General features: G+C 40.1%; 1 protein-coding gene across 3 annotated transcripts in view; it reads left to right on the forward strand.

Moving 5' to 3' along the window:
* Positions 1 to 18,079: 18,079 nt before the first annotated feature.
* TPD52L1 (TPD52 like 1) overlaps positions 18,080 to 27,619 on the forward strand; it is a 49,952-nt gene continuing 40,412 nt past the window's right edge. For 2 of the 3 annotated variants that reach the window (XM_063151106.1, XM_063151107.1), the window contains exon 1: positions 23,076 to 23,158. In XM_063151106.1, the coding sequence (XP_063007176.1) occupies positions 23,086 to 23,158 (73 nt within the window). In that variant the 5' untranslated portion in view covers positions 23,076 to 23,085. Of the gene's footprint in view, positions 18,169 to 23,075; positions 23,159 to 27,619 lie in introns of those variants that run through there. The other variant, XM_063151108.1, reaches the window with a different exon arrangement.

Genomic DNA, 27,619 nt, shown 5'->3' on the forward strand with positions numbered 1-27,619 from the left:
CTGCATTCCAATGTGCAAATGTATTTCTTTGCTTTAGTAATTGCCTTTTTATATAATGATTGTCTACCTCCTTTAAGATAAGAACAAGGTCCTGGAAGATGGTTGTTGATTTGAACTTGTGTATATTAAAAAGTGAAACAAGAACTAAAAAAAGTTTTCTCAGTTATAAAAAGGATAGCAAAAAAGGATTAGCAGATAAAGGAAAACTGCTGACATGAAGGCACATCTGATGAGAAATGTGCATTGTTTAGGTTAGAGACTGACCATATTAGACTGATGTACCGAAAAACTTTTATACAACTCAGGGATTAAAAGCAGAGTCCTGTCATTGTTTCTGCTGGCTACTGAGCTTGTTAAGCATATCATACTTAAAATTAGCTGTTCCATGTATGGGAAAACTAAAAGTCAGTTTCCTTGTGAATTTATTTTCTGTGCTCCTCTATTACAACCTTTCTTCACCTGGTACAGCCTATGTGAACCTACCTCTCCCTGTTAAGTGTCACTGGTTCTGCCCGGTGTTCCCTAAAATCTCACACAGTGCCTTCTCCCCATCTCTATCTAAGCAGGAATTATCACATGCTCTACCTTTTTCCAAAGCACATAGGTGCCAGTTGATCATCTACTGGAACTGTGATGGTTGCCAGACCAATTTTCAGGAGCTGTCGGGCAGGCTGGCTGCCCATCAGGAAGTGGTGACTGGGTGCTTCACTCTTTTTTCCCAACCGAAGCACTCCTACTTCAATTACCTTTGTCCAGGTACTGATTTCCAGAAATCCTATTTGAGCATGGTTACTGTAGGCCAACACACAATGTGGTGTTCTAAGCCTCATTTCTTTAGAATCCCAGGAAAAAAATGGAGATTTCCATACATGCAGACATAAGGTTTTCCCTTTAATTTCAATGTGAGGTTTCATTGTTTGAACATTAGTTTTAAAGCACAACAAAAGTAATTAGATCATGGAAAGTGAGCGAGCTGTATGTTGGACAACGCTACTTGCAGTGGGTATGAAAGAGTATAAAGATGAGAAGAGGTACATGGACAAACAGAACAAATTCTGGAGCTAGGAATAGAAATGAAAAAGTACTGATAGAAGTACTGATGCTGATATTATGACCAGATATTTCCTGGCTATGGAGACTATTTATTTCTTCAAGTTTTGAGTCTGAATCTACAATGAATCTCCAGCAAAAATTTCCTGCAACTGCAATTTTCGAATCTCCTTCTGGTGCTGTGTGTGCCACCAGCCAAACAATTGCTAGGGAAGGATATCAAAAACTGCTAATAAAAATAAATAATATTTGTTTTCATTTTTTATTCAATGAAATAAATTTTCTTTCTTTTTACATTTTAAAAAATGTGGCATTTATATAACAAGTGAAAATTTACTTAGCAAACTTTACTTCCAATCATCACAGCTGTACAGAATAAAAAAGCCATGGATCTACTGTTTTGTTGGTTAGATTTATTCTGTAAATGGTCTGGCCTAAAACATTTCAGGGTTGTGATGTTTTGAATATTTTTTAATAGTAAAAAAAGCTGCTTTAAAAGGGTCTTGAATTCTAAGTACTTGTTTCAAGTTTCAAGTTACTGCACGTCTGCTAAGTTTACCTGTGTGATTTTATCATTCACTTTATCATTTTGTTTAGGCCATGCAGTTCACCAAAGTCTGTCTCCTTACCTTGATAGATAAAGCTACTAAGGGAAGAGTTCATTTTCAAAGCCTTTTTTCTGCACAAAGCCTAGGATCAGCCTTATGTCTTTCAGAATGCTGCCCAAACTTCTGTATCAAAGGGCAAGGAACTGCTTGAAAGTGGATGGTAGAAGCACACATCTTTGAAAGATTTTTTGCAAAATAATTGGCTATATTTACATTTTCAAAGACAGAGTTTAGCCTCATGCATACTCTCAATTTTATTGTTAACGAGTTCAAAAGTAGTTGACGTTAGCCTTACCTGCCATGGAATGTAAATGAGTCCCAATCCAATTCACCCTGAATAATCAGGATCTTTCTAGAGGGACTACTAGGAGCCAGGAAAGGTTTTAAGATAGGAATTGTGTAGCAGCAACTAGGAATAAACAAGCATAACAGTCAAAGTCAGCTGAAAATGGCCCAGCATTTCTAAAAGGTAAGAAAGCAAATTACGTAGCAATCTATTCTAAAAAATTGTCTTGGCAGACAGGTTTTTTTTTTAGACTGATATGTTCAGATGTTATGTCTAAAATTATATTTTTAGGTAATTGATACTCCTAACAAAGAGCAATATTTGTGTATCATGCTTTATCAACCTATCTAGTTAGAACTAATTTAGTTGAAACATTACTGCAGGTATTACAGAGGCTGAGACCAATGTTCCATACTCACAATTTGAAGTTTTAGCATGTCTGGACATACTGCTTTCAGCAAGAAGGAGACAGCAGTTTGATGTTGACTTTGTGGAATGCTATCAGACACCAAGTGTGCAAATTTATAACTGAATGCATTTTTAATCACTTTTACTTAATTTTTAAAATTATTGCTAGATTGACCTGAGAGACAATAAGGCAGATGGCTGACTTCTTGAATGGAAACATTCAGTTAATGAGGTGAATGAAACTTTCTTCATAAAACACTAAATATTTTCTTCTAGGCACTATGATCTCAAGCTGACAACTTCCATTTGGAGCTAAAGCAAAAGAAGTATTCAGCAGGAAAAAAAAAAAAAAAGTGTGTTAATAGCCAGACTGAGATTGTAGATGATAAATACTTTATTCAGCCTCACAAATGCATTTTTTCATTATCTCTCTCTCTCCCACACTCACAGTTTGACAGACCACTTTCATTTTAGTCAACTGATCTCTCCACTGATCATAAATATCCTCTCTTTTGCTACCACAGGGCAACATCTTTGCTTCCAATTCTTGGTCTCTAGCATGTCATTTCTCTAAGAGATTTTCCGTCCCTTTCTACCTTTCAGTTGGAAGTGTCACATATTTCACAGCAGACTGTGAACATTAGGACAGCACAAAGAGAACAGTGTGGGAACAGCCACTCTGAAGCAGATTTCTGATCCCCCAGGCACTCTAATGTTCTCCTAGTAGCTCACAACAGTTTTCCTGAATCAATACCTGGTCCTTGGGAACTTGTGACAGCAGCTGTACTGGATCAGCCAAAATCTGGTAACACACAACTTGAATAGTGTCAGGATTTTTAAGCACTCTTGGAGGCTCTGCAGGATCTGCTGGGGAAGAAGTGGTAATTTTTGTGTTTTGTTGGCCTTACAGGTATTTTTTAATGAAATTTCCCAATAACTTTTAAACAAGTGCAGATTTTTATTAATCACAATATTCCACAGCAAGGGAGGTGCTAAGTTAGCACACATTATCTGAATCAATATTTTATTAAATTTGGAATTGCCACTAGAATCCAATATGCACCGTATAGGAAGAGACAGTGAACTGTCAGCCCATGCCCACTGCCTCCATATTGTGATATTTGTGTGCCCCTGCTCTATATAACATTATGTAAAATTCTCCCTGTTCTCCATCACCCAACATCTCTCTTCCAAGCTAAAGAGCCTTAGCCTGTGAGCTCCTCACACAGCAGAAATGCTCCCAATACTTTGGATGTTTTTATTGCTATGTAGATGAGACACATACACAAGGTCCTGAATAGCTGGGGAATTATGGACTCTTATAATAGTTTTCTCATTTTTCATTCATGATTGGCTTTTTGACTGCTACTGAGTAAGGAAGTGAAAGTTGTGTAGAAGTCCCTCTCAAAAACCAAGGTCTCATTCCTGAGTCCTAGTTAGTCTGTTCTGACTTGAGATCTGGGTAGGTTGCCAGACAGGGTGAAGAGACTCTAGAATCTAGGAGATTATTTCAATTTCTTCCTGATTAACTTTTTTCTTCCTTCTGGAAAATAAATTTAGTTCTGATGCAATTTTCCATCTTTTTTTAAGATTATTTATTACTCCATGTTTCCTCAAATATAAACTTTCTTTCACTTTGTAAGCCTATATATAGATATGTCCTGTATCCTCAATATAATAATCTGAGGAATAGCTCTAATTATAGAAGTTACTTTCTATTTTAGTCTACCATCTCCAGCAGCAAGAGCCCTCTTGATTATTGCTTCCAAAAGAGTTGCAAGAAACTATGCACCAGGCAGAAGCTAAATATTCTGGTAGGAGAAAAGAATCTTCCCTCTAAATGCCAAGAAGTAAATTGCTTATATATGCCCAGCTGGGAAAGGGATTGGGTCCGTCCCAGGCCTCTTTCACAGTTCTGGTATTCTTCTCTATTTAACCAGTTTTCAAACCCCACTTGTTAATTGATCAAAATGTTCCCCTTTCACCCATCCACTGACTTCTTATGCACCTTGAGAACTAAAGGGCAGACTTTTTTCCAGAAGGAAAATTCCTTGCCTGTCATTTTCTCCACCCACGCTAGTAAGTTAACTCATCAGAAAAAAATTCATCCTGCTTACTGGCATTGAGGACATATATGTATACCCAAGATTTTAGATTGAGGGGTTTGTTTCACTTGGATGGTTATGTAAAACAGTACCATAATCAAATACTATTCTTTTTCCCACTAGCTTTTATTTATATATATGTACATATACAGAAACACATATTCATTATTACAAATTGCAGTTTTAGTTATCATATTACAGTATATGTTGCTATGTACATTTTATATATGTATCTGTATAATTTGAATCCTGTTAAGTACCAACTTTTAATCATGTTCATCTGATTGCAGTAGGCTCATGCATTAATTCTCACACACATTTAAGCAGCAGCACTGGCAGCAATGCTGTATTGAACTGTATGTGCAACTCTGGCGTGGCAATGCATGCTAATAAATCCTTCCCACCACAGGTGACCTAAGGTTAGGACATATCTGTTTATTAGCTGGGAATGCACATTTACATGTCGGGGCAAGTCAGGAGTGCTAGCTGAAACCAGGAGCCCATCCCAGCTAAACGGGTGGGTGCTAAAAGTGAGAATTGGAAAGAGGAGCAGAAACAGCTGAGGTCTTGCCACAGAACAGACAGAAACCTTCAATAGAATAGTGTGAATTTAACTTTTAATTACTATGTGCTCTTTTCAGCACAACAGATGAAAAGCTGAAACTGAGCAGCTGGAAGCATGAACTGTTTTCCAGGAAAAACCTGCCTTGAAAAGTGCTTTGTGAGCATGTTGGCGCTGGAGAGGCAGATGTGTGATTTCACAATTTGATTCTAATTGTGCTCTAACAAGCTTGTGCATTCAAGTTCTTAGGTTGGAGCACTGGCTGAGGACAGGTGCTGTTTAATGTGATTCAATTGGCCTTTTGTGAATCAATTTAAAAATACAAAAGTAGCAGATAGATGCCATGCACAATAGTAATGACATTATACAAACGCCTTCTGCAAATACTCTAGAAATTGTATAAGATTTTGGCATTTTTGAGCATCGCTTCTGACACCAGCATCTCACTCTGACCAGAAGCTGATCAGGAGATCAGAAATTAAGCAGGAGTGAAGATGATTGCAGAGACACTTCTACTATAGCACAGATGTCAGAAAGTGTAGCTAAATCCCTTTGCCCTACTGCAGTAAGTTACACAGCATCTTTCACAGGACTGGTAGTGATTGCCCAAGCGCACAGAATGGCACCCACTCAACACCTCAGCTTGCACCTGGGTGTAACTCTCTTGCAGCTAAATGGCTTCCTAACATCTTCAAGGTGTCCTTGAGACAGCTGCCTTCTGCTGTTTCCCTCCTTACACTTTTTCATTCTGCATTTATCATTATTTTCAGTTTCCCTTTGCAAATCTATCTTGATGCACAATTTTCTCCCTCTTTCATACTCTCAGAAGGAGCCCACAGATCTTGTTAAGCATATAGCCCCATAAGCATACAGCCCATCCCTGTGGGCTGTAAAGGACACCTGGACAGAATGCTTGCTGCAACTTCATAATTAACTTCATTTCCCTCAGGGAAATTAGTATTCAAGAGTTTGTAAATGTACAGCATGTTGTTCATGTCCATCCTGAAGCAGAGCAAGCCAGTGGAGATCTTCCCTCTATGCCCTAAAAAATGATATGTGCAAAAGGTTAGAAGTATCAGCACCGGGGCAGTCTCCTTCCTGTAACTTCTCCAAAGTCAGCCACACTACACCAAAATGTCAACTGCCTGTAAATTCTGCCTGCAGCCTCCTTGGCACAAGTATGTACAAGTGCATTCTCTCACCCCACTGTTTTTCTCTACATCCAAGTCCTAAGGAGCAAGCACAAATCTCCACCCATATCCCTTCTAATTATTTTTCCTCTTCTGATGCTGAATTGCTGCTAAGCATTATCATAGCTCACTGTCCTAAATATCAAATCAATCCTACCTAAATTCTCTGTGTTAACCAAAGCTGAGAGTCCCCTGAACAATCTTGTGCTTGCTCTTGCCAAATTCTGCTCATGGTGATGCTTTGCCAAGCACTATGAGTCAGTCACATTTCACTGCTGAGTCAACCTGCTCAGCTAATTTTATCCTGAACTCAAATATAAATGAGAGTGTTGCAAATGGTGAGGACATGAGGGTGATTTGCAAAAGGAGGTGACTGTGGAGCAGACACTGCCAGGGATGTGTATGGGAAAAAGGAGCACGCTGGAGATCTGTACATGCCTGGTTGTCCTCACCTGGAGGATATAAACACCAACTAGCTTGACATCACAGAGACAGAGGCCAGAGGAATCACTGGCAGATTGTGCTGATATTTAAGATACACACATAGAAGATACACACAAGATATCCACATTTAAAAACAATTTTCAGTGCTGAAGTTACAGTAAGTGAATGATAATGCCTAACATTCAAATAGCCCTGATACCAAATGATAAATGTATGTTTCCCATGAATAGCAAATACAATTCAATCTTCTACTTAAACGCCTTTTCAGAAGATGAGTTGGTTTTAAAGTGTTTTTAGCTTTGATTGTGTAAAACACTTGGCACCACCAAGTGGTAAAACGGTGGACTGCTCCTGCATAGCAGCCTCAGTAATAAAAACGGGAACAATGGGGTAATTGTGTAATAGAAAGGAGCCTAAAGAAACTTTTGAATATATTTAATCAAGGTTATTTGAAAAAGTTTACAAAGTTTTCTCAGGAAAAGTGCTGGATTAAATGTTTTTGTTTCCAGCAAATCAAGATGGGTCTGTCATTACTTCTGCTTGGATATTTCATGGCAATGAGTTTCAGTATTTTTCAATCTAAATTACTGAAGTTGAGGCTATTTATATGTGATCAGCATAGAAAAAATGTTCACTTTATCATAGAAGCTAATGTGAACTTTTTTGTTATTCTCCTTGGTGATGTCTTAAAACAATAGTTCTATAAAACGGAAGCAGAAGTAGTAACCTGCATTGTTATGAGATTTGCTTCACTTTTCCTTACTGGCCATTGAAAAGGCTGGAATGGGGCCAGCCAGTGGAAAAGGCAGTCTGCAAAAGAGGCATGTGTAGGCAGATAAAATGAGTAGAAATCAAATACAAAATTTAAAAGAGCTCAATTAATTTGGTTCTAAAATAATAACAGCAACAAAGTCTTTTGCTAGGCCAAACCCAATTCTGAAATCTGAAGAGATTTTAAATTATGCTGTAATCATGCATCATTTCAATTAGTACCAGCTTTGGGACAGATAACACTTAATACATGCATAACTTGATCAAAGAAATTATAGACCTACCTGTGAGGTAAAATGATCTATAATTATATTGGTTGATTATTACATAAATGTTTTTAATTTTGCCAGTGTGTGCTTATCAAATAGGGATTAAAAGACCTTCTTAAAAAAAAACCCATACCAAACAACCAACCAAAGAGCCCACAAACCAACCAAAAGCCCAAACCTGCTCCCATGAAAATAACCTTCTTTATTACTTAAAAATTCATTTTAATAAGATGCAAACTCCAGTCAATGAGCTCACACAACTGAAGAGATAGAAGAGACAGGGAGATGAGCTGACCTCTGAAAAGGAAAAGCAGGTAAATTCTGCCAGGCAGCAAACCAACTGGAATAACAGTGAACAGGAAATCCTTCTCTTACAGTCAAAGGTATTTTTCCTGACATCACTGAATTCACAAAGCATTTATATGGATTGAATCCTCATGTTTATTGGAGGAGAAATATCTGATGCAGAAAATATTTCTCCATTTTACTATGGATACAGAAGATGGAATTCAGCTCATCAGAAAAAGAAATTATTAATGTTAGTTTAAATTATTTTCTTTTCATCTACTCTTCAGACACATTTGCTCAATATTTTAGTAAGAAGTGAAGACTTCATTCTCTACTGTTAGTTGAAATCAGTGTTAACTGAACCTGGGATTCTCATAATGTGAAGAAGAGAGATTTGCACACTGTAGCAGGCTCCTTGAAAATCAGGATGCCCAGCATCTTCCTGCGTCCATAGCTTGTAGCATTATGATTTTTATGTATGTCTTAGACTTCCAAGTAAAGGGAAACATGAAGGGCCTTTTGTGACATATTGACCAAATTTTAGGGCATTCCATGTTGTCATTATATTACAAGGATTTCATATTGTTGTCTCCTTAGTGCAAGAGTTTCATACCTCCTTGATGTTTCTCGTAGGCATCTCCTCTAGGCACTGACTCTGCCTTCTTCTCACAGCAGCCAACTGACTTCAGTTCCCCCTCAACCACCCAATCCACTCTTTTATAACACTCTTCTTCTTATTGGCTACAGCTGTGGCCTGGTAAAGTCAGGCCTGCTCCTAATCTTTAATAACTAACTCAGCTGCAACTCTTTAGGGGGTAAGATTACTTTCTATACTACCTTTATTTACTTATATTCTATCCCCCTACAGTTACATGCAGAAAAAAGTTTTTAAAATTGTCTTTTTTATTTTTAAGTGCTGATTTTAGTAGCTTGTCGAGCTTCAGGAAATAATGTGCTCAAAGAGAAATAGGGCAGTGATTCCAGCAGTATGCAGAAGTACACAAAACCAAAAACTATTTTGGTAAGGCCTCTACAAGGGAATTACACCAAAAAATATTTTGGTGTAATTCCCTTGTAGAGGCCTTACCACTACTCGTAAGAGAGTGATTGACAGCAGCATCCTCCCAAACCCAATTGTAGTAGCTGATTGTAGTAGCTTGTCGAGCTTTAGGAAATAATGTGCTCAAAGAGAAATAGGACAGTGATTCCAGCAGTGTGCAGAAGAGCACAAAACCCTCTCACTGTTTGTCCCAGTGCTAGGTCCTAGAATCCCAAGTACAAATGCAGAGAAATGTGCAGTAGTTAACAAAATGTTACTCCTTAATAATTAGTCAGGACCAAAATACATGAGTGCTGTGTCAAAGTATCATAGAAAAAAACCCCACATTTATGAGGGAACAATGGGGAGAGAGACAAGGGAGATGCGTTGTTTCATGAAGTCTTCAATAATATTTTGGTGTAATTCCCCTGTAGAGGCCTCACCACTACTTGTAAGAGAGTGATTGACAGCAGCATCCTCCCAAACCCCACATCTGCCAGGGAAGAGGAAGGGTTGCTGCAGGCTTTGTTATCAGCAGGGGAGATGATCTGGGGCATGCCAGCGCTGCTCTGCCAACACTGTGTCTCAGCTCCACCCAAATGCCAGACAACTCCCAGGCAGGAGCCACGGATCCCCAGGCTGGCACAGCCCTGAACCCGAGCTAATGTACCTTGCCTCCAGCTCAGCTGTCTGGCTGGGGCTCCGGGCAGGACTGGCTCGAGTCCCTCTGAGCTGGAGCACAGGCAGGCTGCACTGAAAACTGCTATTCTTGTGAGCCTCGGGGAGCTTTTGTAGGCACAGTCTGAGTAACAGGGTGTTTCATTTCACACCTTTGAGAGGAATCTGTTCTACAGATCACACATCCTTCAGCTCAATCCTCACGTCATCTTGACTCACCCTCAATTTAGAATTTGCCAAACCAAAAGAGCATGCAGTGATGTCACTTTATCACATGGATAAAGCCATGGCTTAACAAGGGCTTTAAAAAAACCTTGCAAATTATAAAGACACATCAAAAAAGAATATGCAGTCTGTGATTTAACTGTTTTAATAAATCAGGTAAAAATGAGGAACTGTTCAGTATTTGCTCTGTTTCCCACCACTCATTACTTAGCAAAAAATGAAGTCAGAATGTGTTGCAGATTTTCAATAAGCAAGCTACCTCTTATCCCAGAATACTGGCATCCCAAATTAATGGTATGGCTTACAGGTAAGCTGTCAGTTAACCAAAATTTGAATCTTCATGTTGATGTTGTTCTGCTTTCTTATATGTATATGTTTACCAAGCTCAAGCAAAATGCAGAACAACAAACAGCTGTAGAGCAGCCACTTTCTAAAAAGAGGATAGAGATTCTGAAATTGCAATGGCTGTACATAACAGATAGGAGGAAATTTTTTTTAAATAGTGATGGCACAAGAGTAGATAACTTGCAATATCAAGTTATTCGTCTTATGGTAGTTGGGATTTTAAAGGCACAGGACTCAATCTTAAATACAATCTAGTTTTGGGAATCAGTTGTGTTCTTACAGAGGCTGAAGTCACTCTAACTGGGCATCCAATCCCCTGAATACACTTTGCTCATTGTGATAGATTGCTGGCAGTTCTTCCCTATTTACTTTTCTTTTTTAAGAGAAAAGGAAATGAAAGGTTATTCTCATGTTAGCCAATTCTATGATTGATCTTAAGAGGCATCCTTTTCACTATGAATTCCTTTTAAAGAAATCTTAGGGGTTTTTTTACATTTTTGGAAGGATACATCTCAAGGGTTTTGTATAAATTGGAAATTTTTTAAAAAGCTAACTTTTCAGTGAAGTGTGATTCATATCTTTGCATCATGATGCTAAATGGATACCTATGTATCCATGTATCAGGACGTTACAATAGAGAACTTATCTGTTTCTTTCTGCTATGTTTTAAAGAATTGTTACCTCTTTCCCTTGGTGATATGGATAATAGTCAGGTTGGTTCAGTCACTCCCAGTCACATGGCAGGATGCACTTCCACTTCAGTCTGGAGATGTAGGATTTAAACCCCAGAAATGGGTATTGCATCCAGCCATGCAGCAATAATTCCATCTGCTAGACATTCCATCAGTATCAACAGCACTTCAAAGAAGAAGCTCCTTTAAGAACTTGAATTAAATGCCTTTCATCAACAGCTTTTGTACCAGATTCCCAATGCACATATACAGAAATGAATGCTTTCTAACCAATAAAGAAATCTACTTCTGAGCTACATGTGAAAAATAAATTCTGTCCTTGCTTTTAGAATGTCTTCTTATCTTTTGGGTATAAAGAAATCATTCTAAGAAGACAGAAGAAACCACATCAGTTCTGCTAAGTGAAAACTGAATCGTATCTATCATGATTATTTTACATGTATCAAAGATTGATTTTAACCCATTAAAAATATAGTTGTCATGGATTCACCAAGTCAACTTTCTTCAAACAGCATCATTTTGCAGCATGTGCCAAACCTGGAATTTTGTTCTACAGTTTATTGTACAGTAGGATTGGCACATCACTAGATCAATGGACAGAGAGGTGGATCCAAAACTGACTGAAAGAAAGGGTTCAAAGAGAGTAGCCCAAGCCCAGCTGGGGGCCAATTACTTGGGGTGCACTGGTCTGCACCAGGTAGAATGGTGCCAGCAAGCCAAATGGGTTGATCCTTCCCTCTGCTTAGCACAGGTGAGGTCATGTGTGGAGTGCTGAGTCCAGTTCTGAGCAAATGTGGACATATGTTGGACATGCAAGTCCAGCAATGGATGAGGAAGATGACTGAGACATTGTTATTTGAGGAAAGGCTGAGAAGGCTGGGATTGCTCAGCTTGAAGGCTGAGGAGGAATCTCATCACTGGGTACAAGTACTTGATGTTTGCAGCATCACTGGGGCAGCCCCTGGGCTTTGTGTTGTGCTGGGGAGCACACACAATGCTGTCTGAAAAAATAGAAAACCTGAACAAAATTTCACCAAAGGACATGTGCATGGGTACAATAAAGAGGACCCCCAAAACTATTCCAAAAACAGACTATATGAACCAGAAGAATCAGGTGATGGGCCTCTGAATCAGAAACTGCACTCTAAGTTTCACAGGGAGACTGGGGGAAGGACCTCCTGCTCCCACAGCCATGGGGGAACTTGCAGCTGTCTGTGAGTCTATTCCAGGGTGCAGGCTAGGGCAATGTGGGTTTCCTTTTCCTCAGGTTAATGGCTTTGAAAGGTTTGGTTTCACCTTTGTGAGTTAAACTGATTGCCCAGTGTTTAGTTTCTGATGTGTGTAATAGCAATGTCCATGCCCTACTTCTGAAGGAGAGCTATTGACTATGTTCTTGAGGAGGTGGGAGAGGTCAGCTATTTTACAATTATTATTTTACAATTTATTTTACAATTAAATTGCTTTAGGAGTATAAAACCAGCAAGTTTTTCACTCCATACACCACCAACGAAGTTGTTCAAGGTTAACGACTGATCTGAACAAAAGCCTAGTGGCAACCAGTATTACAAACCAGGATGCTTAGAGCTTACATAAAGTGACAAGGATGTTCTTTGAAAGGGATGAGGTGATTCTGGCAGGGGTGGATGCACATTGTCAGGCAGACTTGCTGAACATGCAACAGTTCTACAAACACAACATGACATTAAGTACATCTTAACAGGGACTCAACCTACAGACATTTAGCCCACACCTGGCTGCACAAAGCAGGATTCAGTTTTATGAAAAACCCTTCAGATATCGCAAGGAGTTTCACCTGGTCTGGATCTGCTGCTGCTCCAGAGAGTTCAGGGCTCACACTGGGGTTGGGCTGCACATGTCTGCTCTCTCAAGGCATCCTATACTCTCCAGGAACTCCCAAGTGGCATTGGATGTTTGTCTGTAGGTAACTGAGTGCCTTCTGTGCTGAACATTTCAAGTGCTTCAAGTTAAATATCCACTAGCATTTTAGAAAACCTAGGGTATCCTGCCTGTCCCAATATGACATTTCACAGAACTCCCACAGATCTTGTGTGATACATGCCAGCTCATGTGGGTATCTCGGGTCTTTTGTACATCTAAAATGGTTCTCTGTATGTATGTTTAGATATTTAATTGCCTTCCTTCTTTCAGGCAGCTAAGTTTAGTCGTGTGCCATCTGGTGTTGAAAGATGCCATGAGGGAATCAGCTCTGAGCTCTTGCAGTTGCAGTTCATCTGAATCACTCTAAAGCTGTTTGTCAAGGTGGCATGAACCCATGCCTAGAAATGCTGGGTTTCCTTTGTATTTTAACATGAGGGATGAGCCTTTACATCGACAAGTAGAGTATTTAATCTCACAAGCTTTAGGAATGAATGCTGAATTTTTTATGGCAGTATATATATATTTTAGAATGTCCTGAAAACCTAATGACAACACATGTTCACACTGTGGTATCCACAAGCCCCAGGATATATGTCAGCAGTTTGTAATCACTTCATGTACAATTTCTAGTCTGAACCAACCTTCATTTTCAGTCTCTCTCTCTCTCTCTCTCTCTCTCTCTCTCTGTTTTATTGGTGAAGAGTTTGATGTGCCTTCCCACTTGCTCATCCTTTATTTTTAACCTCACAGTATCCATTTTCATCCCAGGAAAACTGGAAAAACATTTGAGAGAAAGGGGAAAAGACTCAATTGATAGGATAGCCAGAAATCTGTTAAGTAATGGGGGAAAAAGTATTTCACTTCTCAAAAATATTCTAAATATTCTCTGTGAATTGTAAAAATATAGAGTAACACTTTCACTAGCAGTCCTGTTATATACAAAGACAGCTGCACTGAGTTATCAGAACTTTATTATTTTAATAGAGATGTTGACATCAGAAAAGGATCTAAGAATCAGGCAGATATTTTTAATTCATATCAATAATAATAAAATAATTTTCTGCTCCTGATTCTATCACAGAGCATGTTTCATACAAAGTTAAGCACACTCAAAAGTACCACAAAAGGCTTGTAACTACATTCTGCTAGTTACAGCTGGAGAACAAAAAACATTTCATGATAGGAAAAGAAAAACTGAAACTACTTTATCATTAGACCATTAAGATAATTGGGAAATTAGTTTCAGAACCATTAGGACGATCATGAAAATCTGCTGATAAAAATGTAAATTTAAAATTTCAAGTTCAGATTAAATCACTAAAGAGCAACCTGTTCAGCCTTTTTTTTGGTTAGAATTGTCTTCTGCTGCAGGCCTGGCCTGACACCCAGCTACAGGTAATATGAAATATATGATGGTAAAATAAATACATGCTTAGATTGTATTCCAAATAATTCCATGTTCCTAGTATATGCATCCTTACAGCCTGTAAGAAAACTTCAGAATATCTCCTAAACCTATTTCAAAATTCTGTTTTGCTGAACTATCTCTTCATATACAGATCAGATACATGTGTAAAGGAAAATATTGTCCTATGGTAGACACATATGTGATAAAATCAATGTAATGCCTCTTATTTCCATTATGTCTTCAGACCCAGCTCTGTCCTCTGCTACACATTATTTTTTTTACCAAGGTTTACCAAAGAAGGTAAAGGAGAGAGATTTTGGAAGAGATTCCAGGAGTGGTTTCATCTTGCTATTAGAAAGACATTTTGTACAATGAGAGTAATTAATCACTGGAACAATCTTCTGCAGAATGTGGTTGAGTCCCCATCAGAGTTCACCCTCATGAGCTTATGGGATGCTTCAGGCACATTCCCTCTTACTCTAGCACCAGTGGAAAATGGAGTTAAAATTTTAGTTACTGTTAAGAGGTAAGGTCTAGTGTGTGTAATATTGTTCTCTCATAATATATTTGTATAATTTAGCTCAGTGTTATTTTTTATAGTGTTCATAGTATCTTTCTAGTACCTTTTGACCCATGGAGCCAGAATCCCACTCTATGAAACTGCAGGCTAAACTACAATCCCTGTCTGTAAAATACACAAAGCAAGTAACATCTCACTGTTGTACACTGTAGTAACACCTCATTTCACACTTCATGTTCTAAATTGCAACATTGCCCTAGGCATTAAGTATACAAAGAATAAGAGATGAAAATCAAAAGAACTTACTGAAGGTTGAAGAAAAACTCTGAAAGAAGATTAAGCATATTCTATTTTAATTTTCAGTATTTCTTTCAAATATCAGAACCCACAATATTCTGAGAACTAAACATTTAGCATAGTGCATTTGGCAAAGAACTCAGTGACATCTGAATGGAAGGAAATAAATTGTAAAGTCTTGTGTGAACACATGGGTTTTGAACCTTGTACAAGAAGGCATGGAGCATATCCTTGGCTTTTCCATCCATGGCATATTCCTATGAAGATTTAACCTGCTGCTGGAATCTAGCTTTGTATCACAATTGCAATGCTGTGCTTCACTGCAGCCTGCCATCTTTTCTCCAAAGTACATGGATGCCCATGCCTTAGTCCATCCTGCTAAACAATCACTGGCCTTTAGGACCAACAAATTCCACTGGATTTCACAGTCTTTAGATGGTTGGCACTTGTGTGAATTATTCAGTAGTTTTTCCCCATTACTTTCCATGGAAAATAGGTAAGAGTTTAGGATACTGGTTATCATGCAGAATCCCGCCTTAATCCCCAACTTCAAAATGCTGCAGTTGCTCCCTCCAAGAAGAGAGACATCCACTGAAGGCTGGCACGAGACTGGATGTTGTCACTTTTGTGTTAGAGGACAAGAACCAGTCCGTGCAATGACATAAACACGATACATTTATTTGAAGCCTATTGCTGCTTTATTGTGAAAATGGTGTCATCTGAAGTGTGTGGTGATACATAATTGTTTCAAAAATAAAATAATCTGACTTTTGTTTTATTCTGTCTGACCTCTTAAAAACCAAAGAAAACCCAACTGTTTTTAATTTCAGCATGATGGGAGAGACAATGACCTTTCTCAAGCAACAACTAAGCTCCTACAACTTGATTGAGCCCTTTCAAAACAGAAAACAAAGTCTGAATTATGCCAGTCTCTTCAGACATTGAAGTGAAACAAAATCTCTTGCAAGGCAGATTTGATGAGGAATCTCACTAAATCAGTGATATATGTGGGACAATATGAAAATGCATCCTGTTGTACTGTAGGCAGAAAATTAATCAGCTATTTTACAATTAAATTGTGTCATTTCAATGGGATAGTAACTTTCTAATAAAATCCACATTTAAAATGCTGACTTCCTAGCTGCATGTTGCAGGAGGATAATGTTATGACTGGTTTCTTTTTTCTGTCAAACATACCACAAGATGAACATAATACTGTGGAACTCAAGACTTACAGGTTTGTTTCCCTATTTATAGCTCTCTAAAAAGCAGAACTAGTTTTGTTGTTCACCATAATTTGTTAGGTAAAACATGGTTGGCTTTTCCTTACAGTAGAGGGCATTCCTGCTGTGGAAAAAGAAGTAATGTATCTAAATGTAGAGGATAAATCAAACTCAGCATATAAGCATCTGGTAAAATTTCCTGTTGTTCAGTAATTTGAATAGCAAATGCTGCTGTAAGATTTGTAATTAGGTTTGTACATAAACAGTATTGTTAATACTGTTGTAGCCCTGTAAGCAGATTGGGTGCTGATTTTTCATCATGCTTCATAGGAACTGCATAGTCTGCTTTAGAAAACCCTGCCTGTATTTGCAGAAAAGTACATTTTCTAATTATGCTGATAATTTCACGTGTTGAGAGAAATTTCTCAGGGATTTCATGCATTCGTGGCCGGACCCAGCTTTGTGTTTTTTTCACGTAAAAGTCGCTAGCATTTCTGAGCTCAAATCTTGTCACGGTAAGATGTCTCTGCATGTGAAATGACATGAGTGCAGGAATTCATTCTTCTGACAACCTCTGTTCTGCTTTTGTCAGTGGTAAATTCCAGCTCAAGGAGATGTCAAATCACAATGAAGAGAGGTTTGCCTGGGAAAAAATAATGATAATTCACGCCTTACGGAAATTAAAATTCAAACCCACAAGCATGTGTGTATTAAAGGAAAACCTCATTAGATGTGTACAAATTAAAGCTGCTTTGGCCTTGGTTTTCTAATTTTTTTAGTAAAAAAAGGCGAGAAATTAGTCATTTTGATGCTTTGCTGCAGAATTTTAAGGAAAAAAGGAACTCTTATTTCTTAGCTATACATGGTCTTTTTTCTTTGACCAAACCACATCATAATTTTCTTTCAGATAATTTTCTTCAAAGTATGACCCATTTGTATAATTTCACAAAAAAATGCCCAGTATTTCTTTCATCTGCCCTTACTGTCTAGCTTTGTAATTTTCAGTAGCACAGGCCTTGAGAAGCTATGCGTCCTCAGTGCGTCCTGGAGGCACTAAGTAGTATCATACACTCAAATTAGATACAGTGTCTGACTGATAAATATGTGGATAATCAGCCGTGGACAAGGCAGCCTTACTAAAACAATATTCTGGACCCTTCCAGGAGTGAAGTTAACGTGGACTGGTAACAAAGTGTGGAAGTTATGTTGGCACGAGCAAACTTAGAATAAATTAGTGCTGCAGTGTGAACTGTGTGTGGTCACGCCACGCAGTAATAGCAGGACACAGACCTATGTGCTGGGAAAAAACACAATTTTTACTTAAGCTGCTAAGTATAGTGTAAGCTCTGTCATTATTTTGCATGTGCTCCCATGCTTCTGCCGTAGAGGTAGCAGAACTTGACATGCACAGGTACTCAGATAAGCCCTGAACTCGTTCACGTCAGGCCCTGACCGCTGCACCGTGCCGCTGGTACACCAGGCACGCCTTTGCTCGGGGGGCAGCCGTGCCGCCGGTGCCTTGCGGCTGGCCTGGGGGCAGTGCCGGGTGCCTGCCCTCAGCGGGGCACAGCCGTGACAGCCGGAGGCGCTGTGCGCTGGCGAGGAACAGCGGGGGCGCCGCGGGGCGGCCCGGGACGGGGCCTGTGCGGGGCCAGGGGGACGCTGGGACGGGAGCGGCGCCGGGCCTGGCCGCCAGGGGGCGCCGCGGGGCGGCGGCGGCGCGGGGGCGGGAGCGGCGGGGGCGGGGGGCGGCGGCGGCGCGGCCCCGGCTGTCAGCGCCGCCCGAGCCGGGCTCCGAGCGGGCTCCGCGCCTCAGCACGCACGGCCGAGCCCCGCGCTGCCATGGAGCCGCAGGCACGCGGTGAGTCTCGTCGGGACAGAGCCCTCCGGGGCGGCGCGAGGGTCCCGTCCCTGCGGCCCGGAGCTGCGCTCACCCCGCGGGAGGGCCGAGGCGGCGCGGGGACAGCGCGAACTGGGGCGGGCGGCGCCCGGGGCGGGGAGAGCCCGAGGGGAGCGGCGGGCCGGGGCACGGCCGGTGAGGGGAGCGCGGTGAGCGGTGCCCGGCAGCGCTGCCCGGTGCCCGCCGCCTGTGGCAGCCCCAGGCTCGGCCGAGGAGCGCGGCACGACCGACCCGGCCCGCGGGGCGTCCTCGCCCTGCGCCCCGTCCTCCATCCCGAGCTGGCATCCCCTTGGCTTTCCTTACGGTTGGGATGTTGGCGGCCGCTTTCTCCTCCTGCTGGCTTTAGGCGTGTCGCGGTCAGTCAGGTAGCTGGCTGACAACTGTGTTAAGTTAGTGCCATCGAGGTTTGTTGTGGTTGAGGTATTCCTGTGTGTCCTGCTCCGCTGGCGTCCCCCTTGCCCGGTGGGGCTGCAGGCGCTGCCTCCCGGGCACAAGCGGGACGGTGCGAGCCGCAGCCGGCATCGCCACCCCTGCCCTGGGGAGCTGCATCATCCAGATCCACCGAGAGCCGCTTAAAATCGGATCCGCTAAAATATTTCTGCAGCTTTGCAAACACGGCATTCATTCACTTAAAGAGAGCATTTTCTATTGCAACAGTTACGGCTTCCTGAGCTGTTCACATCTCTCTCTTGATAAAGTTAATTGGCGTCCAAAGAAGAGAAGAAACTTTTCGTGCGAGTTACGAATGATGTTTGGGTGAGCCGAAGAGATTTAGCGCAGACAGGTCTTGCTCACCTTTATAATCTTCCTTCTGTTTTCTAAAGAACCTCGTGGCTTTGTGACACAGGACTAAGCAGGTGGTACAAATATTTCTGCAAACTCAGAATGTTTAGGAAACATTTTATGTCATCTATAAACCATGGAGATGAAATAAGCAGGAGACATATGCTCATTGAAACTAGCTGAAAAAATAGGCTTCCTAAGTCCTAATAAGACAGTTAAAATCTGCCTTAAACAAATACACTTAAAAGAGGCAATGTTGGCTGCAAATGCATTTGTATGTAAAGGAATACAGTGGGAAATTTGAGTTCATGGTGTTTGTGAATGAGAGCCTTTCTGGCAAGTGTTGTGCAAGTCCTGTCCCAATGGATGCATGGCTGAAACAAATAGATTTGTGGCTCAGTTCTTGGGAGTTTTAGAAGTCAGTATTAAGTCTACCGCATAAGACTGTTATTTAAAGTCATTTTCTTTCTTCATCTGTATAGCTACTATGATGGGAGCTCCTGTTCACTAAACAGGACCTCCATATGATACAGAATTTGGATAATTTCTTGTTTTGTAAAGCTGATGGAAAACAGTATCAGATTCTGGTTAGCTGGATAGTAATGTATGTACATGTGAATCTTTTGCCTTCTCTGACTAGTAAGATGAGTAAACACACATGCTCTCAGTGTGTATTAAAAATTTAAGTCAATAAATGTGTTTTGCTAATGTATATTTGTATATAGCAGCTCTGTTACTTCCCCAGGTCTTGAATGAATTTTGAATGAATTCTTCCTCTGGATGACTATTGGCTAGTGAGAGAATTTGAAATTCTACCTGTATTCAATTCTCAAGTCACTTTTTTCTTTGGTTTCTCACTTGCATGTTTTATTTCTACAGTCTCTCAGAACAGTCTCCCATTACTAAGAAAGAAAAAAAAAAGAGTATTGCTTTGATAAACTAGCAGTAAAATCCAAGATTTTTGTGGTAGGTATTTGCATGCCAGCAAACCTTTGTTTTTACCTTCCCTTTCCTTCTAGACTTAATTTAGTGCATGCTACTGCAGATATGGAGCCTTGCTGGCAAAAAGAATTCAACCTGTATGTGTCTCATGCTGTCAGATTCAGTTAGGTACATGTAAGCACTGGCCAGAAAACTGAATTTTTCAACCCCAGTTACACATTTTGCAGAGAACAGTTACAGCACTTTACTAACAAAACAGTAACAATTTTCTTGAAAGAGTGCTTTACTCCCAATATCTCCTTAAGCAGCAGGAGAAATGTGTATACATTTGAATGAGTTTATTAATTGCTTCTAAAGGACTTTCAGATGCCTACAGAGAAATGAATCTTGAATGGTTTGTTCCAGTGTGCTCTGCTGGGGTATTAAATTCCAACTGAAAAGATAAAGAAAAAGCCATGTATTTAAAAGAATAATTATGTTATTTGTGCCATTTTATATTGTCCTTCAGGCAGACTATGCCTGAGTAGAGCAATTTTATGTTCAAGAAATGCATGCAAGTATAAAAAACAAATTTCTTCAGAGCAGAAAAATAATTTTTGCCAGCATTTTTACATAGCAGCATGAGTTAACTTCGTGAGTCTTAATGCAACTGCGGACAAAAGAAAAGTATTATGTGTAAATGTATCAAGGTACTCAGCAGAGGTTACAGCTGCATTCCATGAGTTTTTGGGTGGTTCAAGGCACAATGTAGTATCTGTCCATGCCCTGAGGACTGTGAATATTAACTCCTCTGACACTTACTTTAAAGTAGTAGAGAGAGTTCATGGAGTGAAACTGAATTACTGTTATATTAAACATATTGAATGTGTCTGGCACCATTCATGTGGATGAACTAGATAAGACAGTCAATCAGACAGAGGGTAATAGTAATTAATGTTAAAACTATTTTCAAAAGAAGTAGACACATGTTCCATGTAAACAAATTAATATGTGTAATAAAAAAAAAATTACTTTATCTAAACTTTATCTTTAAGCCTCTGGGTGTTTTTCTCTTTGATTACTTTTTTTCTTAATGGAAGAGCTGATCCAGGAACACACCAGCCAGACTTGTACTAGGTGCTAAAATTTCATATGAGCATATTTGTTTTCCTTCCTGTGACTGCCAGTCATTTCTCAAGTGAAAAGTTGGGAAATCTGAAGAACAGTGTTTCTCTTTGGAAGGGAGGAAGATCCAAGCTGTGTATTTGCCTCTCACCATGCTCATTCTACTCCAGATCCAGATTAACTGACGATCCCATGTAGTCCTGCTTTCCCATTTAAAAGTGTGAATGTCCTGTAATAATGACATGTCTTATTCATGGATGTCTTACTCTGTCTCTCATCTGAGAGTCCCATGTGACTTTTTAACACTGGAGCTTTGCTTATTACGCATTTCTCTCCTTTTGCAATAATTCTCCACTTCTTCATGCATCCAGACACAGTTGTACCCTCTTTCCCTGTCACATCTTCTCTTGATTCTTACTCTGATAAAAAGCTTTGATGTGCAGCTTTCTGCTCCCTTTTTACCTTCACAGGTAGCTCAGACAGCTGCTCGCACTCCTGGTCTCTGAAAGGGTTTTTGACTCTGTCCTGGCAATTCTCCTTAGAGCTGTTCCTGACAGATGTTCTGCACCTCAGTCAGTTATTTGTTGTGGCCATAATAGCTTGCAGTGGCTGCACTCACCCCTGTCAGGTATTGTGGAGAGAGCTGTGCTTAGTTCAGATGTTGGATGACTACTTCTCCAGGCCCTGTCTTGTAGGCTTGCAGCACCTCTTCTTCCCTCTGCTGTGTGCAGCTGGCACACTCCTTCTGGGAGCCTCAAGCCAGCTGCATCTGTCCTGTGTAACAGAGCAGAGCGGCAGCACCTTGGCATGTGCATTTGAGTGGAGCTTGTGATCAGAGGAATATCATTGGAAGTCACAGGAATAGCCCAGTGCCCTCCCTCTGCCACAGTGGCACCTCCATCTGTGGCACCTGCCTCTCAGGTGGTCTGAAATCTCCGTGGTGGGAGGCAGTGGTGAGGAGGACTTGTGTTACCTTGATACAAAATGGCATTGGCAGCTTGGTCAGCATTCTCTCTCCTTGCTGGCTACTCATGTGGTTACTAATCCAGACAGGAATCCAGATAGTCAGTCTTGCAGTGGGAAGGTGGGGATAGAGAGCACACGGTGATGCTGCCTCATGGTAGCAGCAGTGCTGTAGCCATCAACAAAAGCAGTGTCGTGCTGAAGAGGGCAGCATCTTCCCTATCCTCATGTTTGAGTCTGGTGCTCTACCAAGGAGCACTGACTGTTTTGATCTATGTTGTTCACCTTCTCCCTAAGAGTACAACTACTGGTTTGGAGCTGATTTAGTGTAAGTGTTTTATGAGAAATGCCTGTCCACCTGTGCTTTTTGAGGCATCAGGATTCACTCTAGTTATCCACAGTTTGTGCTGTCTCTGTACTGCCTTCTAGAGCTCAGCAGTGCCTACTATGGCGAGCAGGAGAGAGAACTTTGCAAAGGGGCAGGAGGATATCAGCCAGTGATAACCTGCTTATTTCACTGCACGATGGAAGTTTCAGTTGCTGTGTTAGTAAGGGCACATGTAGAGGAGGTCAAGTGAAAAGGGCAGGGTTGTAATTTATGATCGGATTCTTAAATATTTAACAGCAGTGCACAAAGCTCAGAATAATAGCTCTTTCATGCTTTTTATACTACAAGGAGAGAAAATGCATGTGTGGAATGAGTTATGTGGTATATCAGGTTTTAAGTAAGTAAATGTCTGAAATCAAATGCAATGCTTCTCTTACATTTTGTACCTGTATTGTTTTCAGCTTCATGACTCTTGTCACAGGTTGAAATTCAGTTTGCTGAGGCTGAGAAAATTTGAGTGGCTTCATGCTACACCTGAGAACTGAAAATAGTGTACTGTGGGATTCAGAAATGAGGTATAAAAGAGAGACCTCATCTAAAATCTAGGGCCAATCTTACAAGTGTTTTTTCACAGTTTTGCAGTCATGAGGACATAAAATGTAGAACTTGCTGAAACAAAGACATCTAACCCAAAATCATGTTTTAAAATTCTTGCTCTATTTTTTATTCCTGTGTCTTATTTTCACAGGTCTGATGGTATGAGCCCTAGAAAGCAGCACAAGTATAATCTGAGTCTGCTCTCTGTACTGAAGTGCACTAGTGGAAAGATGAGTATGCTGATGCTGTCCTGACGTGCCTCACTGACTAGTACAGTAGAGAAATGCATGGAACTTTTGAGGTGCTTTGCTTAAGCCATGTGCTGCTTGAAGAATGTGGCACAACCTTGACTGAAGATTGCAGAGGGTTGGAAGGAATGTTGCTATATTTAAAAATTTATGTATCAATTGGTAGCTTGTTTTAGCGCAATCCTGGAACTTGGATTTAGAAAGAATGTACTCAACCCTTGACTCAGAAAGTGTTTTCAGGGTAGAATCAATTATTGCTTTCTAATTATAAAATACCTCTTGAGGTAATAAATAAAAATGAGATGTGGGCAGGCTAGTTTTATCTGGTTTTATTTGTACCTCATAGAAATGCACAGTTGCAAAGCCAAATTTTATATATGTAGTATGCTATAATCATATCCTTGCTGTCTAAACTGGGCCTTTTGTCTGCTGCATGCTCTAAACCCATCTTGTATGAGAAATGGTGAGAAGGGACTGACAAATATGGATTTTAGTATCATGTCACACTGACCTTCTTCAAAATCCTTCAAAATTATGTAAGTGGATTTGTTTCATACTTTAGGACAGAGGTAATATTACTTAGCCATCTTTGAGGTCCATGGATCAAAATCATATCTGTCATGATTATACTTCTGCATCCGTGATGTGGTTAAGTGTTGCAGGTAATTGCAAACCACATATTTAGCAAGTGCTTGTATTGTACTTTAGCAGTGAATCTCCCTTTTCTTTCTCTTGTGCTGTCTCTCAGTCCCTCTTTCACTCTGTACAAAGGAATAGCATGGCAGCACTGAGGATCTTGTTGCAAATGTTCTTATTGAAAAGCGTAAAATAATTACAAGAATGCAACAACTACAAAGTGATACTTCCTGAAGTGCCATCCTACCGCGATGAAAAGGTCTTGCAGTGTCTTCAATTTTCCCTCTCCTGCTTGGCTACATTTTACCTTTTCTGCACTTTTAGGATTTAAAATGGCTGGATGATTAAAAGGGCTCCAAAAAGGCTGCTCTGGTTAATTAATTACTTCTGTATAAGATTTCTTGAACTTTTTGGTCCTTTGTTACTTATTCCAGCAAAATGTCATTGTGCGTATATTAATGGCATGTGGTTAATGGCATGATGAAGTGAAAGACCCATTATTGGATCCCCAAGCAGACAAGAAAGATTACACTGCAAATAGTTGCATGAAACACTAGGAATTTCTGTATTCTCTTCACATTGCCTGTCATGTTTTCTTATGTAAGCTGATTGTTGAAAAATATCTCATGATTGTAGGTAAAGCCCCTACAATCTTTAGCAACCAAAGTCTTTAGCAACCAAATAATAATACAGCAGTAAAATTTATGAAGATATATTTCCAGAGAAGAGGAAAAGTCATGGTTATGTGTGTGTATCCTGATAAAATAGCTTCTCTCATTTAATCTGCTCTCCAACTAATGGGCTTTCAGATGCTTAGGAGCTATGTAGTCAGGGATCCAGTTCTTGGATTTTTGTTTTAAATCTTTGCATTTGTAGTCACTGAAAGAGAATCCAGGGAGCTCAGAGAACTGGATGGGGGTATAAAGAAGAGAAGGAGGTCTAGTGACTTGTGTCATTTCCAAAAATGGAAGGCAAGGGCTGTCAGGAAGAATGCATACTTCTGGGGCTTTTTTTGTTGGTCTTCTAGGGTTTGGTTTCTGTAGAGTTGTCCTGCTTTCACCACTAATGTACTTTAACCAGCAATTATCCTTGCTGTCCACCAAGAACATAATAAAAGTACACAGAAACTAGAACACCAATGGTGCTTTAGGCAGAGAGAGACCTAAAGCTACATTTGGAAAATACATTTGATATTCATACAAGTGTGAAGTGCCTACAGATATGGTGTTGATTTTCTCAGTGAAAAGTGTTTGCACAAAGTGTTTACATAACAGGCAGTGCAGTTTATTTTCATGTGTTTTCTTGCTGAAAGGGCTACTTTTGTTTGCTGATTGATCAATGAAGTTGCTAGGACCAGATCCTCTCCAATCTATTTCTTTCTCTATTGCAAATCATTCTTTCTGGGATTTTTTTTTTTTTGCATTTATACTCTGATTTTTCTCTGAGTTTTCCATTAATTTGTGAAACACCCTTCCTCCTTAGTCATTCAAATACATAAGTTGTCTTTTTCTTGTACCTGTGCCATGCTTTCAAATTGCATTTAATAATTGCCTAATAATTAAAGTTACTAACATAGAAATCATAAATAAAGCATAATTTAAAACTACATATGATATGAATTTAAAAGGCTGTATGATTTATGTTCTGGAAATATTTATAAATGGTAGCTGAAGGGAGGTAATGCTTTCTGTGTTTGCTTCTTCATTAAAGAGTTAGGTTTTTCTCTGCTCACCTGTTTGTTCAACTGTCTTTTCACCAGTTTCCTCACCAGGAAATTGCCTTGCCACCTGGGTGGGACTAAGGTGAGGCAGGTTTGTGCTTACAAAAAGTGGCTCATCACCCTCTAAAAGTTTTAAAATACTTCTGCATAGTTGCCTCGGAATAACAGTTTTCATTGTGCTTTAGGTGAATTTAGTAATAACGTGTCATGCTGATATTGGCTAAGGCATTTTAGGTGCTTATCTAATTCCTCTTTCTATGTTTCTCACTTGAATTAAAATGTTCTTAATTGCACAGGGTAGACTTCAGGTAGTTCTAAGGTTTTTAGAGGATGATATGGAGAAAATGTGTCTGGTTAGAAGGTCTTCTGAAGGCCTTAGATACTTTATATTCTTTCTCTGGTGCACACTGGGCTGTTGCAGGCTAAAATTTCATTTTAAAGTGATCAGAGATCGTTGTATTTAAACACGTCCAGTTTTTTCTTAGAGACGAGTAAAATATATGTACATTACAGAGTTAGAAGGGCAATTATGGCAGGAACAGAAGATTACCTTGTGCTCAAAGTATTTTAGGTAGATGGCAGCTATTAACTTATTATTGTGGGAGGAAGGAATCAAAGTCATAATCAGGGAGAATGATGTTTGCCATGTCATTACCTAACCAGTGCTGTGCACTATTATGTGCTTATGAGGACCCAGTTAAGCCATGTGCTCTTGCAAGAGAAAATCCTTTAGTCATGTAGTGAGATAGGTGGTTCAGAACTCCTGATAGCAAAGAAAAGATGACGGTGAAGAAGGAGCAATTACTTGAATAGCCTGACTGATTAAAAAAAAAAAGGCTGCTGAATAATGTCATTCAGACATTGATATAAACTGAATCACAATGCAGACTTGAAGACTTAAATAAAGTCTTTGCAGAGCTAAATAACAGATTTTATCAGGAAACTGGAAGTCAAATACTACAGGTGGAGGAAAAATGTGTTCTCCTGGTTTTAAATTGCTTCAGGAAACAGAGAAGCATAATTAGCAATATAGATGAAGCCTGCAGAAAGCACAAGGAATAAAGAAGAGTATGTAATAATAAGAGTTTTTACCTATTTAGGAGAGGCTTAAAGATAGGAACCAGATTTAGACCTGGATCCAGAATTAGAATGTTTCTGAGTTGTGTCCAGTTCTGCACAGAAATATGGAGCACGAACATGTCCTGAAAAGGGAGCAGCAATATTTTGGTCATGATTATGTGCTGTGCATGGGAGTCAAGGATGGGGAGGGTAAGAAGAGACGAAAAATTTAACAGGTTGAGTAGGGATGAAGATGTGAATGAAAGCTATTAGCAGAGATGCAAGTATTGGAGTTCTGGTTTATTTCAGAAAAGCACATTGTGTTATGTCCCTCTTGCAAGAAGTTCCTCAGTAAAATATTACTACTTAGGGTGGTAGAAGAGTGAAGAGAAGACAAGGACTGTCTTGTGCTCATTTTCTAGACTTTTTTAAGGACCTGAAATTAAAATAGGCATTATTTCACACTATGTGATCTGTAAAAATTCTAGATTGGAGGTTTGAATTATATTCTTGTCGCTTGAGTGTGGTCAAATACAACCTCAGCAGCATGGCAACTTATGCCATGCACTTAGCTAAACCCCGTCCTTCTCTTGCCCATTGGCTTGCCATTGCCTGTGCCCACAGCAGCTGTCATAGAAGCTCACCCTCTTTGGTTCAGGGCTTATTTTGCCAGCTGATCTTCAAGGAAAAAAGAAAAAAAAGCCCAAATTTTGCCAGTGTCAGCTGCCATTTTCTGTTGGTATTTGAGGATGAATTGGAGACCTCAAAGATAGAGGCTGTATGGTGCGGCTCAATGTGCAGTCTCTGTCTCCTGGTCCAATAAATATCCCCTCTTCCTGAAGCACGGTCTTTGTGTCACTAGGATGGCTGCATGGGGCATGTCACCTGTTTCTACACAGATAGCCAGGGCCCTAAACCCCTGGGGCCTCCGCTCAGAGCCCCACTAAACCAGCACCTTTCTTTGTAATGGCGTTCGAGGTAACACTGAGCAGGCAAAGCCACAACCAAAAACTTTGAAGGCCTTAACATGGA

The sequence above is a fragment of the Melospiza melodia genome, chromosome 3, assembly GCF_035770615.1.
Source record: "Melospiza melodia melodia isolate bMelMel2 chromosome 3, bMelMel2.pri, whole genome shotgun sequence".
Taxonomy (NCBI): Eukaryota; Metazoa; Chordata; class Aves; order Passeriformes; family Passerellidae; genus Melospiza; species Melospiza melodia.